The sequence below is a fragment of the Cygnus atratus genome, chromosome 27 (genome assembly GCF_013377495.2).
Source record: "Cygnus atratus isolate AKBS03 ecotype Queensland, Australia chromosome 27, CAtr_DNAZoo_HiC_assembly, whole genome shotgun sequence".
NCBI lineage: Eukaryota > Metazoa > Chordata > Aves > Anseriformes > Anatidae > Cygnus > Cygnus atratus.
Window position 1 is genome coordinate 1,981,349 of NC_066388.1, and position 16,178 is coordinate 1,997,526.

The following is a 16,178-nucleotide window of genomic DNA, read 5'->3' on the forward strand; positions in this document are numbered from 1 at the left end:
CCCCCACGCCCCCCCATCCCCGTCTCCAGCCGCCAGCCCCCGTCGGGATGTAACGAATGTAAAATGTCGGGGGGGAAATCGCGAAGCGCGCCGGCCCCTCGCTGCCTTTCACCGCCCCCCCCCCCCCCCCCGGCACACCCCCAACCGCAGCCAAATCCGGGATTTTCTGCCCCCGGGGGGGGGGGGGGCGGCCCCCCCCCCCGTGCCGGTGCGAGGTTTGGTTGTTTTTTTTTTGTCTGGCTTCCGATTAAAGGTGACCCGGCTTCACTCCCCCCGCGTCCCCGCCGCTTTGCTTCCCGGCCCTGCAGGCGGCGGTGGTGCTCCGGGAGGCCGGGGGGGAGGGGGGGGGGGGGGGCCCTTCCCCGCCTTCCCCCCCCCCCACCCCCTCCCCTCCTCCGCCCTGCCCGGCTGCGCTGGGGGCCCCCGGGGCGGGTGCGAGCCGAGCCCGGCCGAGCCGAGCCGAGCCGGGTCAGCGCTGCCCCGGCACCCGGCGCGATGTGAGCGCTGCGCGCACCATGGCGCGGCACAGAGGTACCGGGGGGGGGGGGGGTTTGCAAATCCTGGGGGTGCAAATCCTGGGGGTGCAAATCCTGGGGGTGCAAATCTTGGGGGTGCAAATCCCGGGGGTGCAAGTCTTGGGGGGTGCAAATCCTGGGGGTGCAAATCCTGGGGGTGCAAGTCTTGGGGGGTGCAAATCCTGGGGGTGCAAATCCTGGGGGTGCAGGTCTTGGGGGGTGCAAATCCTGGGGGTGCAAATCCTGGGGGTGCAAGTCTTGGGGGGTGCAAATCCTGGGGGTGTAAATCCTGGGGGTGCAAATCCTGGGGGGTGCAAATCTTGGGGGTGCAAATCCTGGGGGTGTAAATCTTGGGGGGTGCAAATCCTGGGGGGGTGCAAATCCTGGGGGTGCAAATCTTGGGGGGTGCAAGTCTTGGGGGGTGCAAATCCTAGGGGTGCAAATCTTGGGGGGTGCAAATCTTGGGGGTGCAAATCTTGGGGGGTGCAAGTCTTGGGGGGTGCAAATCCTGGGGGTGCAAATCCTGGGGGGTGCAAATCTTGGGGGTGCAAATCCTGGGGGGTGCAAATCCTGGAGGTGCAAATCTTGGGGGGTGCAAATCTTGGGGGGTGCAGGTCTTGGGGGGTGCAAATCCTGGGGGGTGCAAATCCTGGGGGTGCAAATCTTGGGGGTGCAAATCCTGGGGGGTGCAAATCCTGGGGGTGCAAATCTTGGGGGGTGCAGGTCTTGGGGGGTGCAAATCCTGGGGGGTGCAAATCCTGGGGGTGCAAATCTTGGGGGTGCAAATCCTGGGGGGTGCAAATCCTGGGGGTGCAAATCTTGGGGGGTGCAACCCGGGAGGGTGCAAAGCTGGGGATGTAAAAGTAGGGGGTGCGAACCCGGGGGGTTGCGAACCTTGGGGGTGCAACCCCGGGGGGAACAAGTCTGGAGGGTGCAAAACTACGGGGGGGGGGGGGGGGGTGCAACCTGGCGGGGGTGCGAACTGGGGGGGGGGCGGAGCGATCCTTGGGGGTGCAACCCAGGGGGGTGCAAAGCTGGGGGTGCAAAAATAGGGGATGCGAACCCGGGGGGTTGTGCAAAACTGGGGGGTGCAAGCCGGGGGGGGGGGTGCAAGCCTGGAGGGTGCAAAGCTGGGGGTGCAAAACTAGGGGGTGTGAACCTGGGGATGCAAAACCAGGGGGGTGCAAACCGGGGGTGTGTGATCCTTCGGGGTGCAACCCGGGGGGGGGGGTGCAAGCCTGGAGGGTGTAAGCCGGGGGGGTGCAAGCCAGGGGAGTGCAAACCTGGGGGTACAAAAACAGGGGGTGCGGACCTGGGGGTGCAAACCTGGGGGTGCAAATCTGGGGGTGCAAAACTGGGGGGGTGCCAAGCTGGGGGTGTGAACCTGGGGGGTGCAAAGCTGGGGGGGGGGGTGCAAAGCTGGGGGGGGAGAGAGCTTGCAAAGGGGATAACGGAGAGGGCAGAGGCTGTGCATGAGCCTGCCCGGGGGTGGAGCAGGGTGCAGGGTGCCAAAAGGGTGCAGCAGGGCGTGGGGCTGCCCGCGGGCGTGGGGGGGTCCCCGGGTGTGTGTGGGGGGGTCCCCGGGTGTGTGTCGGGGGGTCCCCGGGCGTGGGGGGTTCCCCGGGTGTGTGTGTGTGGGGGGGAGAAGCAAGGGGATGGGTGCCTGCGAAGTGGTGTGCGAGAGGGCGCAGGGGGTGGGTGCGCAGGGAAAGGGGGGGGGGGCGTGGGGAAGGGGGGGAAGTGCTGGGCACGGAGATGGTGCTTGGGGCCGTGGGATGGGTGCTGGGGAGGGAAGGGGCGAGGGGGTGTCTGCGGGGCAGCAACAGTCGGGGCGGGTGTGTGGGGTGGGGAATTGGGGTGCCCCCCAGATGGGGCGAGGAGCCGGGGGGGCCCCCAAACGGGCCAGGCTGCGCCGTGCTCCCACCGCAGGGTGGGCTTCTTTCCCCCCCGCTGTGGGGGGCGCAGCGGCGGTGGGGGGGGGGGGGAGGAGGAGGAACCCCCACCCCCCCCACACCCTGGAGCCGTGTCCCCGAGCCCCCCCGCGGCACGGGGTCACGCCGCGGCTGGGAGCAGCTCCAGGCTGAGGGCGGCCTCGCCTCCAGCCTCCTCTGAGTCATCCGTCCCGCGCTTGGCCGGAGCCGCCCGCAGCTCTCCACGCTCCCTGGGGTGCTCCGGGGCTGCTGCTCCCCCCTCAACCCCCCCAGCATCACCCCAGGCCCCTCGTAGGGTGCGCGCCGGGGGTCCAGCCCCCATCCCCTGGGTGGCATCCCTTGGGTGACCCTTCCTCCTCCTCCTCCTCCTCCTCCTCCTCGGGGATGCCAGCGGGCGCAGGGCGCTGCGCTAGGAGACGGCTCTGCGTTTGGGGGGCGTTCTCCTCCCGCCCCGGAGGCCGAGGCAGCTGGTTTGCATCTCGGCTGCCTTCCCTCGGCCCCGGGAGCTGGAGTTTGGCACGGTGGCACCACCGAGGGCAGCCCCCGCCACCCCGTGCCCGCTGCGCACCGGCAGCGCCGGGCACGGCACCCTCGGAAACCCGGGGGCACCGGGGCTGGCCGGGGTGGGGGTGGGGGGGGGTGGGGGGTGTGTGAGGGAGCAGAGGAAGGTCAGGGGGGTGGAGGACGAGGACGGAGGCCGGGGGAGCGAGTGGACGGAGATGTCATTGCCGAGGAATTCGGCCTGGGCGGAGGAGAGGAGAAAGGGAGGGAGAGGAAGAGCCAGGCACACCGGGCACGGGGCCCTTCCCCAGCCCCGCTGCGCTCCCCACCTCGCCCTCCGGCCAGCCCCTGCCCCGGCCTCCCCCCCCTCCATCCCCCAGCACCCCGGGGAGCTCCGAGCTCCGTTCCCCCCCCCCCAGCTTTTCCATCCCCAGTTTCCAGGGCAATCCAGATGTTTGGGCCCAGCTCCGGCATTGCTCAGCCTCGCTGCCCTGCCAGATGTTTCCTCTCCCCCCGGGGCAGGGACGGCGTGCGCGCGCCTCGGTGTCCTGGGGACGCCGGGCTCCCGGGGCAGGGGGCGAGGCCAGGAGGGGAGGACGGGGCTCCCCGTGCCCGTGCCTCCATGGGGGGCTTCTCCCACATCCCTCACAACACGCGTGGGACCGGCTGCCTCCTTCCCCTGCCTTCTCCGGGGGGCTGCTGCTCTCCTTGGGGCTGCAGCGCATCCGTCCGGAGCCACGGGGATGGATGCAGGGCACGGGGGTGCCGGGGGGCACTGCGGGGGCGCAAGGTCCCGGCCGGCTGCGGCCTCCTGGGGTTGTCCCAGCGCAGGAGGATGCGAGGGGGAGGCTCGGAGCTGAGCGGGGAGGCAGGGGGAGAGGCCGGGCAGGCCCCGCGCCAGGCTGCAGTGGGTTTCGACAGCGTCTCTGCGATGCTTTATCCCAGCTGGGAGCAGGGAGCGGAGCCCGGAGCGGCCGGAGGAGATGGCTGCAAAGCACTTCCAGATGCACGGCGGGGAGGAGCTGGGGGGCTGCGGGGGGCGGGGGGGGGGGGGGGGGGGGCATCTGCAGCCAGAGGGCTTGGGGTGCGGGATGCAGAGCTGACGGGGGGCATCCTTTGGGGCTGGGGGTCCCTCTCCTTGCGCTCCAGCCGGGGCGAGGAGGCACAAAGCAGCCCCTTGTCCCGTGCCGTGCCACCGCCCCGGCACGGGCTGGGGGGTCCCGGCACTGATCCCGCTGCTCCCTGCCCTCCCCGGCCCCGGAGGGCGCAGCGGGTGAGCGCTCGGCGTTTTTGGCACGCCCCGAGCAGCCTTCAGCAGCCTCCTCCTCTTCCTCGGGGCAGCGCCTTGGGCTGGGGGGCACGGGGCAGCGCTGCTGGCACGGCCCCGGGCACGACCAGCCCCCGGCCGCTGCTCTCCCCTCGCCCGACCTGGAACAAACCCGCTCTGTGCGCGCACAGAGGGGCCTTCAGCTCCCGGCCCCCTCCCCGGCCTCCCCTGGGCCCATCAATAGGGGGATTGTGCCGAGCGGGGGCGCAGCCGGTGGCACGGGGCACGTAACCACCACCGCTGCTGCCTCTGTCACCGCGGGGCCGCACGTCCCCGTCCCCAACCCCGTCCCCGTCCCCTGCAGATCTGGACAGGCTGCTCTCCGACCTGCGCTCCTTCCTGCTCATCCTGGACCGGGAGAGCCTCAGCGCCGCGGCCCAAGCCAAGAAGAAGTCGGTGGCCGAGCTCCTGTGCCGGCTGCAGAGCCCCCCGTGTGAGCGTTGGGGGGGGGGGGGCGCGGGGGGCGCACGGGGCCGGGGAGGGGCGCGGGGCTGTGACTCGGCTCTCCCCCCGCAGCAGAGGATGCAGAGTACATGATCATGCGCTGCCTCTCGCCTTCCTCGGGGACCCCCCAGGGCCGGGACAACTCGGGTGAGTCCGACCCGCACCCTACGTCCCCCTGCGTCCTGCACGGCCCCGGCTGGGGGTCCCGGATCCTCGCCGCCCCCGTGTAATCCTGTCCCTCCCCCCCCCCCCCCCCCCCCAGAAACAAGGACTCAGGATGCAAGGGGAGGGAGAGGATGCGAGTGCCGCCCGGGCAGCACCCAGAGCTCGCACGGTGGGGTACGGATGGGGAGCAAAGGGGGGGGGCGGGCGCGGGGGTCTCCAGGGGGGAGAGGGGGAGCTGGGGGTCGTCCCCGCGCTGCAACCTCGCTCGTACGGGGCTGGGGGGCAGGTCCGGGGAGGGCAGAGCACGAGCCCCCCGCCCATCTTTTGGGCACCCGCCCATCTTTTGGGCACCCACCCGTCCCGTGGGCACCCCGGGGCCAAGCAGCACCCTCGCAGCACCCTCCTTTTCCCCAGAGCAAGGCACCGAGCGCCTCGCCATCCCCACCGGCCGACGACTCCTACGAAGACGCCGAACCCCTCGGCCCCGGCGGACGCGGCGGCTCCGGTGAGCACCCGACGCCCCCCCCCACCCCGTCCCCCCCACCCCACCCCGCCCCATGCACCCAGCGCCCTGATGAGGCCCCTACCTGGGCTCGCAGGCGGCGCCGACACCGACAGCAGCCACTACGAGTCGTACGGGGAGGACGAGGAGGACGGCGTGCCGGACCGTGCCCAGGACCGTGCCCACTACCTGCGGTGGCCACCGGCCCCCGGCCCCCCCCGGGCCGAGCCCCCCGGCCGCCCCGAGGCTCAGCTCTGCGGCTTCCTCTGGAGGAAACGCTGGCTGGGGCGCTGGGCCAAGCAGCTCTTCATCGTCCGCGAGCACGCGCTGCTGGTGCGAGGCGGGACGGGGGGGCACGGAGAGAGGGAGGGGGTCCCCGTGCCGTAGCCGACCCCTCCGTGCGCCCCCCCCCCCCGCCCCCCCCAGGGTTTCAGGCGTGCCGCCGACCCGCAGCCGGCGCTGGAGCTGGAGCTGCGGGGCTGCCGCGTCGCCTCCAAGGGCACGGGCAGCAAGAAGCTGCCGCACGCGCTGAAGGTGACGGGGCCGGCGGGCGAGGCGCTGGTCATCGGCTTCCCGAGCCGGCAGCAGGCGGAGGACTGGAGGAAGGTTTGGAGGTGTTGCAGCCTGGCAGAGCTCTGCGTGGGCAGGGTGCGGGGGGTGGGGGTGGAGAAACGGGGGCGCAGCCCTGCTGGGATGCTCACGGGGTGGGTGGGGGGCGTCGTGTCCGTTCCCAGTTCCTGTCCCATCTCCGGTTCCCATCCTATTCCCAGTTCCTGGTCCCATCCCCAGTTCCCATCCCATCCCGAGCTCCTGTCCCATTCCCAGCTCCTGTCCCATTCCCAATTCCAGTCCCATCTCCAGCTCCCATCCCACCTCCAGTTCCCATCCCATTCACATCTCCCATCCCCAGCTCCCATCCCCATTTCCCATCCCATCCCCGTTTCCCATCGAATCCCCAGCTCCCATCCCATTCCCAGTTCCAGTCTCATTCCCAGCTCCCATCCCATCCCCGTTTCCCATCCCATCCCCAGCTCCCTTCCCATCCCCAGTTCCCATTCTCCCATCCCATCCCATTCCCAGTTCTCATCCCATCCCCATTTCCTATCCCCAGCTCCCGACCCATCCCAATCCCATCCCCATTTCCCATCCCATCTCCAGCTCCCATCTCATCCCAGCTCCCACCCCCAGTTCCCATCCCACCCCCAGCTCCCACCCCCAGCTCCCTTCCCATCCCCGTTTCCCGTCGCATCCCCGTGTGCGGGTGCAGGAGCAGGGGGCTGCAGCGCCCTCCCTCTCCCCCCGGCAGGTGATCGAGGAGGTCAGCAGCAACTCCCCCAGCGGGCTGGCGGCCCACAGCCCCCCAGCGTCGCCCCCCAGCAGGCTCGGCAGGGTGAGCTGCTTGTTTTCCCCTGGGAAACAGCAGACGCCCCAAAATCCCACCCCACCGTCCCCATCGGGACGTGCCGGGGATGGGGGGGCCGTACTGTTTTAGGGTGGGGATGGGGGGGGCTCCGACCCCATCGGGATGGGGCTCTCCGCGTCTCCATCCTCAGGCCGCCGCGCTCCGGCTCGGCTCGAAGGAGGAAGAGGAGCAGGAGGCGGCTGCCCGCAGCCCCGGAGAGGACCCTAAAGGAGGTGAGGTGGCACCGGGGGTGTCCCCACGCAGCGCCGCGGGGCCCGGGACCGTGCTGCTGACCTTGCGGGGGGGGGCGGGGGGGGCGGGGATCCCGCAGGGTTCCTGGCGGTGCGGCTGCGCGGGCGCTGGCAGCGGCTGTGGTGCGCGGTGCGGCAGGGAGCCCTGCGCATGTTCCCCGAGCCCGGGGGTGCTCAGCGCCCCGTCTGCGCCCTGCTGCTGGACGGCTGCGAGGTCACCCCGGGGGCCGCCGCCGCCGGCTCCCCCCAGCCCCTCCGCATCCGCATCGCTCAGCGGGGCCGGGAGCTCGCCCTGCTGCAGGTGAGCGGCCCCCCCTCGGCACCCTAGGGTTCCCGCAAAGGGGGGCCCCCCCTGCCCACAGCCCCTCTGCCCCACGCCAGACCCGTTCGGAGGAGGAGAGGGAGGCTTGGCTGAAAACCCTGCGGGCCAGGGGAGGACGGGAGCCGGCCACTGACAGCCCCCAGGCGGAGCCCCCCAGGCTGGGAGATGGCAGCAGCTCCCCTGCTGCGGGGTGAGGAGATGCTGGGATGCTGGACACGGGGCACGACCGGCCCCAACCCTCTTGCTGCTGCGCCTGGGGGGGGTCGGGGGAATTAAGGTCCCCCTCTCCTGCTTGCAGCGGGCTGCTGCTGCGCCGCTTCCCGACCCCCAACGCCTACATGGACGACCCCTCCGGGCAGCCCCCGGCCCCCGAGCACGTCTACTCCAACACGGAGCGGCTGCACCGGCTGGTAACCTCTGCCTAGAGCCCTCGGACTCCTGATGTGGGGTCAGGATGAGGGGGACAGGCCCCCGCTGGCCCCTTGCCCATGAATTTTTCTTCGGCTTCCTTCTGCAGCAGCAGAGCTTGGACCGAGCCGTGCAAGGGCAGCGCAAGAGACCCGTGTCCGCGCTGCCCGCCGGTGCCTGCAGCAGCACCGTGCCCTCGCAGGCAGGTGAGAAGGGTTCGGATGGGGGAAGCAGCAGGATTTGGCCCCGGCTGGCTTCAAATGCCCTCCGTGGTCCCTGGCCTTGGGGTGCTGGGACAGCTTGGTGCCGCGCCGTGCTTCCTCCATCCTTCCTCCCGCAGCGTCGGCGGCGGCTCGCCGGGGCAGGGCTGGCAGCCCGCAGCCCCGCCGCAGGGATTTCTCCCCGGCCCAGCGCACCCTGACGCTGCCCGAGAGGAAAGGGGCTCGGGATGGTTTGGATTTCCTCATCGGTAGGACCCCGGGGGGCTCTGCTCGGGCGCCCGGCCCCAAGTGGGGCCGCGGGGTGCCCGTGCCCGGCAGCGCCCCGCTGTCCCCGCAGGGAGGAGAGCCTTCCCCAAGCTGGAGGAGAAGGTGGGGCAGCTGGAGAGGGCTTGCCGCGGGAAGAGCAGGCTGAAGGCCGGCTCCGAGATGAACCTGCTGGCCATCGGCAAGTCCCTGAAGGGCCACATCGCCGCCACCGCCAGCTCGGCTGCCTCCGAGGTGAGGGGACCGCGGGGGGGACGGCCGGGCCACGGCGGCGGTCTCTGGGGAGGGCAGGGGCTCCGTGCACTGCTCGGCGGGGGATCTGGGGAGCAGCCACTGCCTTTTCACCTCGCCCGGCTCGGTTTTCCCAGCAGGGCTCCTTCCTCTCCCCGCTCTTGAGGCGCACGGCGTCCGCCAGGAGCGCCCTGAAGCGCTCGCCCTCCGCGGGTGTCGTGGAGAAGGGAAAGGTGCTGCAGCAGAGAAAGGTACGGGGCGGGCAGAGTGAAGGTGATGAGGGCACAAAGACAGCACTGGGACCTTCGGGGGGGGCCCAGCAGCCTTGGGGCTGACCCCCCCCCCCCCCCAACCCCCCCGTTTCGGGACCTCGCAGGAGTGGGAGATGAAGTCTGCGAAGTGACCGGCACCGGGGCAGCCCCCGCCACGCCGACCTCGCTGCGGGGCCGGGCACCTCCCAGCACAACGTCGTGCTGCACGTGGATCGTGCAGGACCAGCCAGTTCTTTAGCCACCAGTATCGACGCCGCACGTACACCTACCCATTTTTGATATATTTTATATAGATTTATATATACGCACAAACATAAACTCTCCGTCTGTGGGGTTGCAGTCTCTCCGGTGCCGGTGCGTTCGGGGCGCAGATTTCCCAGTTGCAGCCTCTGCTGTGGGCCTGGTCCAAACGGGGGCCCCCCCAGTTCCCTCCCAGGGACCCCCTCTCGCACGGGTGGGCACGGACGCACCCCAGGACTGAGCAACGGGGGGGCCACGGAGCACGGGGGGGGCTGCTCGGGGGTCCTCGCCCCTCACCCCGCAGCGGGGCCGGAGGAGCCCAGGGCTCCGCTCAGTGGCTGCAGCTGCGCCAGGCTGCTTGGAGGCAGCTGTGTTTGTCGTGGCTTGTTTTTAATCATAGAAACATATTTTTTTATTATTTATTTAAAAAAAAAAAAAAAAAAAAGGATTAAATAATCATAAAACTTGGCTTCTCCCGGACCGTGTCACGGGAAGAGGTGAGCCGGGCTGTGCCAGAGGGCTGGCCTGCTGCTGCTCTCCCTGCAAAAATGAGTGTGTCGCAGCAGGGCTGGGTGCCACCTCTGTGGGGTGTGCACGGGGGGGCTGTCCCCTTGTGTATACGGGTGTGCAGGGGGGGCTCTCTCCATCCTGATGTGAACGGGGGGGCTGTCCTCATGCTGACGTGCACGGGGGGGCTGTCCCCATGTGTAAATGGGTGTGCAGGGGGGGCTCTCTCCATCCTGATGTGAACGGGGGGGCTGTCCCCATCCTGGCGTGCACGGGGGGGGGGGCTGTCCCCAAGTGTATATGGGTGTGCACAGGGGGCTGTCCCCATCCTGGTGCGCATGGGGGGGGCTGTCCCCATGTGTATATGGGTGTCTGGGGGGGACTGTCCCCATCTTGGTGTGCACAGGGGGCTGTCCCCATCCTGGTGCGCCCCGGGGGGGCTACCCCAGGGCTCCATCCCCACCCCCACCCTGCTCCGCTTTAGTGCCGGACACCTTCCCACCCCCCCCAACCCCAACGACCCCTCCAGCCCCCAACTCGACCCCGTTCCCAGGGTCCCCCCCCCCGACCCCCACGCCCCCGATCCCAGCCGGGGGAGGCGCCGCGCCCGCACCGCCCTCCCCGCACGGCGCCGGGCGGAGCCAGCGCGCAACGGGGCCGCACCGGGGCGCACCGGATCCGGTGCCGGGAGCGGTTCTAGGGCCGGTTCTAGGGCCGGGCACAGCCATGCTGAGCCGCCTAGGAGCTCTCCTGCAGCAGGCGGTGGAAACGGTGAGCGGCGCCGGGGCGGCGGGGCCGGGGCGTGCAGCGGGGCCGGGGGCGGGGGGGGGGGGTCCGTGCGCCCCTGACCGCGGCCCCGGTGTGCGCAGCGGGAGCCCAGCGTGGACCTGCTGGAGGCGTTCGTCGAGCACTGGAAGGGCATCACCGGCTACTACCTGGAGGCTACGGGTGAGTGGGGGCTTCTGGGGGGGGTCGCCGTGTCCTAAACTGGGGTCCCTGTGCCAAAAGCTGGGGTCCTCCTGCCCTAAACTGGGGTCCGGGTGCCCAAAGCTGGGGTCCCCGTGCCCTAAGCCGAGTTTTCCACGCCCCAAGGTAGGGTCCCGTGGTGTGGGAGCAGGGTTCCCACGCCCTGGGAGAGGGTCCCCCAAGCCCCAAATCAGGGTCAGAAGACCTGGAAGTGAGGTCCCCGTGCCCAGGGAGGGGTCGCCGTGCGGTAACGGGGCACGGTGCCGACCCCGGTGCACCGTGGCTGGCCTGGGTGGCAGGGCTCCGCCTGGGACACCCTCTCCCGGATCCCAGGGAGGCCGTGTCCTCCTCGGTCCCCGCGAGCACTAAAGCAGAGCCTTGAGCATTTCAGCCCCAGCAGGAGCCTGCCCCTTCCCCACCGGTACCGCGCCGGAGGCTCCCCGGGGCTGCCCACGACACCGGGAGGACGGCGGCGGCTCGCTAGGCCCCGAGCGGAGGCAGCAGCCTCGGGTGCTGCCGGGACTGCCGCCTCCTCACATTGCCATCTAGCGTCGCTCCCGCTCTGGAGGAGAGAATTCAAGGCCAGGAGGGCACCCCAAAAAAAAGGGGCGTCCCCCACCCCGACGCCCGCGCTGTGCCCGCAGACGAGAGCACCCCCGCCAAGCGGACCGACATCCCCTGGCGCCTCAAGCAGATGCTGGACATCCTGGTGTACGAGGAGAAGCAGCGGCCGGCGGGGGAGGCCGGGCCGTGCCTCGAGTACCTGCTGCAGCACAAGGTCCTGGAGACCCTCAGCACGCTGGGCAAGGCGGAGGTAGGCGGCTGGGGGGCCACCCATGGGTGCCACGAGGCGGTGGCGCACGGCACGGCATTTCCACGAGCCTCTTTGAGATGCCTCTTTCAGTAGTTATTGCCTAAATGGAGCAGCTCTGCTGTTAATTTACTGCCAGTAACGATGAGGCTTCCTATGAATAGGTTTTTATTGAAATTTGGGCAAATTGTGGTGTGTTGTGTGCTGCAGGGGGGTGTGCTGGCCCTTCTGCGGCCGGGCGGGTCGGCGTGGCTGGGTGCTGGGCTTTGACTCCCCGTTGTAAGCCGTGGGGACGTGGAAACAATCCTGCTGGCTGCGTTTTTTTTTTTTTTTTTTTTTTTTTTTTTTCGCGTGAGAGGCAATCAAAATTTGTGATCTCTAAAGTGAGAGGAACCCGGGTGGGGGTCCTGGGGGCGTTGCATCGTTTTGGGGGAGCAGTAAACCCGCACCGAGGGGGGTTTGTGGGGCCCGGCGGGTGCTTTGGGGCACCCAAAGGAGCGGGTAAGGACCGTGGCTGACCTCCCTCCTCCCCCCGTGCCAGTACCCCCCCGGGATGAGGCAGCAGGTCCTCCTCTTCTTCAGCCGGGTGCTGGGCCAGGTGCAGCACCCTCTCCTGCACTACCTCAACGTGCACAGGCCGGTGCAGGTGAGCGCCGCGCGGGGCGGGTAGGGGGCTGCTCCGAGCCCCCCGGGGCTGGGAAACGCCGCGTTCACCCCCAAAAACGCATGCGCAGGGGCTCGGCGGTGCCGCCGGTGCTGCTGCGTGCCGGGACCAGCCCCGGCGCTGTTGCAGACACTGAGTCACCCTAAAATGCTGATCCCCACCCGGGGCCGATCCTGCCAGCGCGAGGGGGTGGCGGTGCCGGATGGGTCCCTGCCAAACGGTGCTGGGAAGGGCACGGGGCTGCGCCGGGCAGGACGGCCGAGCAGCTCAGCACCCGCTCCCTGCCTCCCCAGAAGCTGCTGCAGCTCAGCGGGCACCCCCTGGGCTCGGGCACGGAGAAGGAGGAGGCGCAGTTCGCGGCCGTGCTCTGCGCCAAGATCCAGCAGGATCCCACCCTGCTGGCCTACGTCCTGGAGGTGCGCAGCCCTGGCTCCCCGCGGGGTCGGCTCTAAGATGAGCGTCGGTGCTTCGGGAGGAAGGTCGTGGCTGCGATCCTCCTCCGCTCCTCTTCCTCTCCAGGCTAGGAGCGTCCTGAGCGGGAGGAAGGCTCGGGAGCCGCCCGGCAGCCCCGAAGGAGAGGGTGCAGAGCATCCCCTGGGCGCTGCCACCGGCTGCCCCCCGGCACGGAGGGACAGCAACCTCGTCACCTCCTTGGTGGGGCTGTGCAAGAGCCAGGTAGGGGGCGAGGGCTGGCAAGGGGGGGCTGATAGGGGCAGCCGGGCGTGTGATACCACCTCTCTCCTCTTCCTCCTCCTCCTCCTCCTCCTCGCAGAAGAGCAGGGTCGCGCTGAAGGCTCGGGAAAACTTGCTCCTGCTCGCGGGGCTCGCCCACGAGGCGGCCGCAGCCTGCCTGGTGCGGAGCAGCGCCCTGCGCCAGCTGCTGACCGAGCACCTCTGCGACCTCCACGGCGCCGTCCCACCCTGCACGGACCCCGCCGACGTCCTCGCCGTGGGGAGGGCCAGCTGGAGGTACGGCACGCGCCGGGCAAGGGTGGCCACCGCTTGCCCACGGGGGTTTTGCCCCGTTCCTGCAGCCTCCGCGCCCCGCAGGTCGCAGGGGGATGCCGGCGGTGACGGGGACTTCCCGGGGAAGGAGAGCCTGGTCGCTTTTTTCTGCTGGCTGGATTACCTGGACGAGCTCGTGGCCGGCGCCCACCCGGTACGGAGCACCCACACGGACCCGCCGAGCACGGGGTGCCCGCGCCGGGGCTCAGGCTCTGCCCTCTCCCGCAGCTCGTGGCGGCTGCCGTCACCGAGGCCGTGGAGGAAAAATTCTTCCAGGGCGTCCTGCAGCCGCAGCTGCTGCAGATGTGAGTACCCGAGCCTGCAGCGAGGGGCGAAATCAGCCCGGGAGGGGGCAGTTTATAGGGAAAAAAAAAAAAAAAAAAAAACCCCTTTGGGGCCACGGTGATGGGGCTCCCCCTGCCCACGCCCCCTTTTTTTTCCCCCCCCCCCACTGTGGGGCGTCACGGACCCCTCTCGCAGCATCCCACGCTGTCCCACCAGGTCGGAGCTCGCCGTCCTCAGCGCCACGGCCGTGCTGACGGGCACGGTGCGGCAGCTCCGCGCGCCCCCCCCTGCTGCACCGCCTCGTGCTCTTCCTGCTGGGCCCCGAGCGGCGCCCCGAGACCCCCGGGGACCCCCCCCACCCTCTGCGCGCCCACCTCATCGACCGCTGCGACCACCTCTCCGACGAGGTCAGCCCTGTCCTGGGGAGGGTGAAGGGGGGGGGGGGGGGTGGATTTGGGGGTGGGGGGCACGCTGCTCACCCCCGCCCCCCCCCCGGCCGTGCCGCAGATCAGCCTGGCCAGCCTGCGGCTCTTCGAGGAGCTCCTGCGGGCGCCCCACGAGCATGTGGTGCTGAGCCTGGTGCTGAGGAACCTGGAGGCGCGGGGCTACCTCCAGCACGGCCCCCCCGTACCCGACGAGCGCGGACCCCCCGAGCCGGACCCCGATGAGGACGGGCTGTGAGCAGGGCCGGGGCAAGGTGAGGGGGGCGGGCGGTGATGTCCCCCTCCCCCCCCCCCCCCGCTGACACCCCCCCCCCCGTGGTGGCCCCGTAGGGACCTGGAGGAGGATGAGGAGGATCCTTACTTCACCGACGGCTTCCCCGAGAACGGCTTCGGGATGGCGAAAAAGCCCCCGGGGGGATCGTCCCCCCCGGGGAAGGGGCACGTGAGCGAGGTGGTCAGCAGGTAGGGCGCTGCGGAGGCCTCCCCAAAAAGGGGGGGGGGGCCGCGTCCCCGCGCCGCCCCCTCCTCCCCTGCCCGCTCCCCTTTCTTCCAGCTTCCTCTGCCTGGTCCCCGAGGAGGCGAAGACCTCCTCGTGCCTGGAGGAAGGCGGCTACGACACCTACGTGCACGATGCTCTGGGCATGGTGAGGGGCTTTTTTGGGGGGGGTCTCGGGGCCAGGGGGGTGCTCGCCCCCCCCCCACACCCCTTTCTGCTCTCACCCTGCTCCCTCCCCGTCCGCCAGGTCCAGGCGAGCCGCAGCAAGGCGGCCTCGTGGGGGTGGCCCCCGGCCCCCCGGCCCCTCGATGCCTGCCCCCCCGAGGGGCAGTTTTACGAGGGGCACTTCCTCAAGGTGCTGTTTGACCGCCTGGCGCGGATCCTGGACCAGGTACGGGACCCGGGGGGCTCCCCGGGGGGGGGTGGCAGCACCCCCCAGTGCCGCAGCCCCCGGTGCCGCACCGGCTCCGCAGGACCAATATTCTTTTGAGCCCCCCCCGACCCCATAAATCCCCGCCCGGGGAACCTCTTGAAGCTCTCCCCACCCCGCAGCAGCCCCATGTGTCCCCTCGGCATGGTGCTGGGGGGCTTTTCCGCACCGGTGTGGGGGGGGGGGGGGCTCCCCGGGTGGGCAGCCAGCCTTTGTCTCGCCCAGGGTGCGCGGTGTCAGCCCTGTACCCCCCCCCCCGAGCCTGGCAGGGACCCAGCACCCCAAAACCCCATATCAAGCAGCCGAGAGCATCTCCCCCGTTTGCAGCTCCCGTTTATAGGGCCGGGGGCTCGCACCCCCTGGGGAATGCTAAGGGGGGGGGGGGGGCCCAGCCACGTGCCGGCACCCGCTGAGCATCCCCCGCGCCCCAGCCCTACAGCCTGAACCTGCAGGTGACCTCGGTGCTGTCCCTCCTGGCCGCTTTCCCCCATCCCCACCTCCACGAGTACCTCCTGGACCCCTACCTCAGCCTGGCGCCCGGCTGCCGCTCGCTTTTCTCCGTCCTCGTCAGGGTAACGGCACCCCCTGGGTGTTTTTTCTTTTTTTTTCTTTTTTTTTTTGGGGGGGGTGGGGGGTGGGGGACGCCGAGGAAACGGGGGCCTGACTCTTCCTCCCCGCGCCCAGGTGATCGGGGACCTGATGCAGAGGATCCAGCGCGTGCCCCACTTCAGGGCCAAGCTGCTCCTGGTGCGCCAGCAGCTGCTGGGGCTGGTCCCCGGCGAGCAGTAAGTGCTGGGGGGGTTGGGATTTTTTTTTTTTGGGGGGGGGGAATGAAGAAATGGACCCCAGGGGGGGGCGCGCACCCCACGGGGCTCCCGGCGCTCCCCGCAGGATGGAGCACGCGACGCTCTTCAAGGGGGTGGTGGTGCTGGAGGAGTTCTGCAAGGAGCTGGCTGCCATCGCCTTGGTCAAGGGCCCCCCCGAGGGCCCCCCCTGAGCCGCTGCGCCCCGGACCCCGCCGGGAGCCCCCTTCCCTCGGCCGGGCTGCGGGGGCTGCTGGGGACAGATGGAGAGGGGTCCCCGACCCCGGCACGGCCCCGCTCGGAGCGGCACGACCCCAAAACGGGGACAGCGGTGGCACCCCGGCCCCGTGGCGTGGGAGAGGATTCGTGGAGCCCTTTGGAAACGGAGGTGCGCTGAGCCCCGGGCAGGATGCGGCCCTTGGGGGCACGGCGTGTGCCCCGCTGCTCGTCCTCGTCGGGTTCCTGCTCCCCGCGTCGGAGCTGCCCAGGAGCCCCTGCAGCCCTCGGTGGGTTTTTCTTGGGAAGAACTGGATGCACGAGCACAGCTCCCCGAGGGGCGGCCGGCTAACGAGGCGGGTGCTGGCCCCAGGGCTAATTACAGCCCCTCGTTTGCATTAGGGGCAGGGTGTGCGTGGGGGCGCTGGGTTTGTGCGCGCCAAGCTGAGCGCAGCCGGCACCGCGTCTCCGAGCCGCGGGACGCAATAAAGCCCTGAGCTGGGAGCTCTGGTCCTGTCTGTACCCCCCCCCCCGCTCCCACCTGGGGGGCACCCAG

General features: G+C 70.2%; 2 protein-coding genes across 3 annotated transcripts; both read left to right on the forward strand.

The window, feature by feature from the left end:
• The first annotated feature begins 425 nt into the window (after positions 1–425).
• Positions 426–9,079, forward strand: LOC118256040 (actin filament-associated protein 1-like). 2 transcript variants are annotated; one of them, XM_050715770.1, is made up of 17 exons: positions 426–531; positions 4,579–4,707; positions 4,791–4,865; positions 4,981–5,057; positions 5,298–5,388; positions 5,483–5,718; positions 5,812–5,991; positions 6,692–6,775; positions 6,939–7,020; positions 7,119–7,339; positions 7,420–7,550; positions 7,659–7,770; positions 7,881–7,974; positions 8,109–8,237; positions 8,327–8,487; positions 8,625–8,735; positions 8,861–9,079. In XM_050715770.1, the coding sequence occupies exons 1-17, from the start codon at positions 516–518 to the stop codon at positions 8,885–8,887; spliced, it is 1,956 nt and encodes a 651-aa protein (XP_050571727.1). In that variant the 5' UTR covers positions 426–515; the 3' UTR covers positions 8,888–9,079. The 2 variants fall into 2 exon arrangements, with proteins under 2 accessions (XP_050571727.1, XP_050571726.1); XM_050715769.1 differs by having other exon boundaries at positions 457–531; positions 7,878–7,974.
• Positions 9,080–10,152: 1,073 nt separating this feature from the next.
• FHIP2B (FHF complex subunit HOOK interacting protein 2B) lies at positions 10,153–16,117 on the forward strand. Its single transcript, XM_035562710.1, is given in 18 exon segments — positions 10,153–10,274; positions 10,373–10,451; positions 11,114–11,283; positions 11,822–11,926; positions 12,238–12,360; positions 12,464–12,619; positions 12,717–12,913; positions 12,995–13,103; positions 13,178–13,254; positions 13,451–13,514; positions 13,516–13,641; positions 13,742–13,911; positions 14,008–14,139; positions 14,231–14,321; positions 14,421–14,564; positions 15,035–15,175; positions 15,288–15,388; positions 15,495–16,117. Coding segments are annotated over 18 exon segments (2,136 nt in total). The 5' UTR covers positions 10,153–10,229; the 3' UTR covers positions 15,601–16,117.
• The last annotated feature ends 61 nt before the right edge of the window (positions 16,118–16,178 follow it).

What these genes read in the sequence shown, in the direction of transcription:
- LOC118256040 (XM_050715769.1), top strand. An exon ending in TCCGCGAGCACGCGCTGCTG is followed by an intron (nt 5,719 to 5,811) that starts GTGCGAGGCGGG and finishes CGCCCCCCCCAG; the next exon opens with GGTTTCAGGCGTGCCGCCGA. An exon ending in CGGAGCGGCTGCACCGGCTG is followed by an intron (nt 7,771 to 7,877) that starts GTAACCTCTGCC and finishes TTCCTTCTGCAG; the next exon opens with CAGCAGAGCTTGGACCGAGC.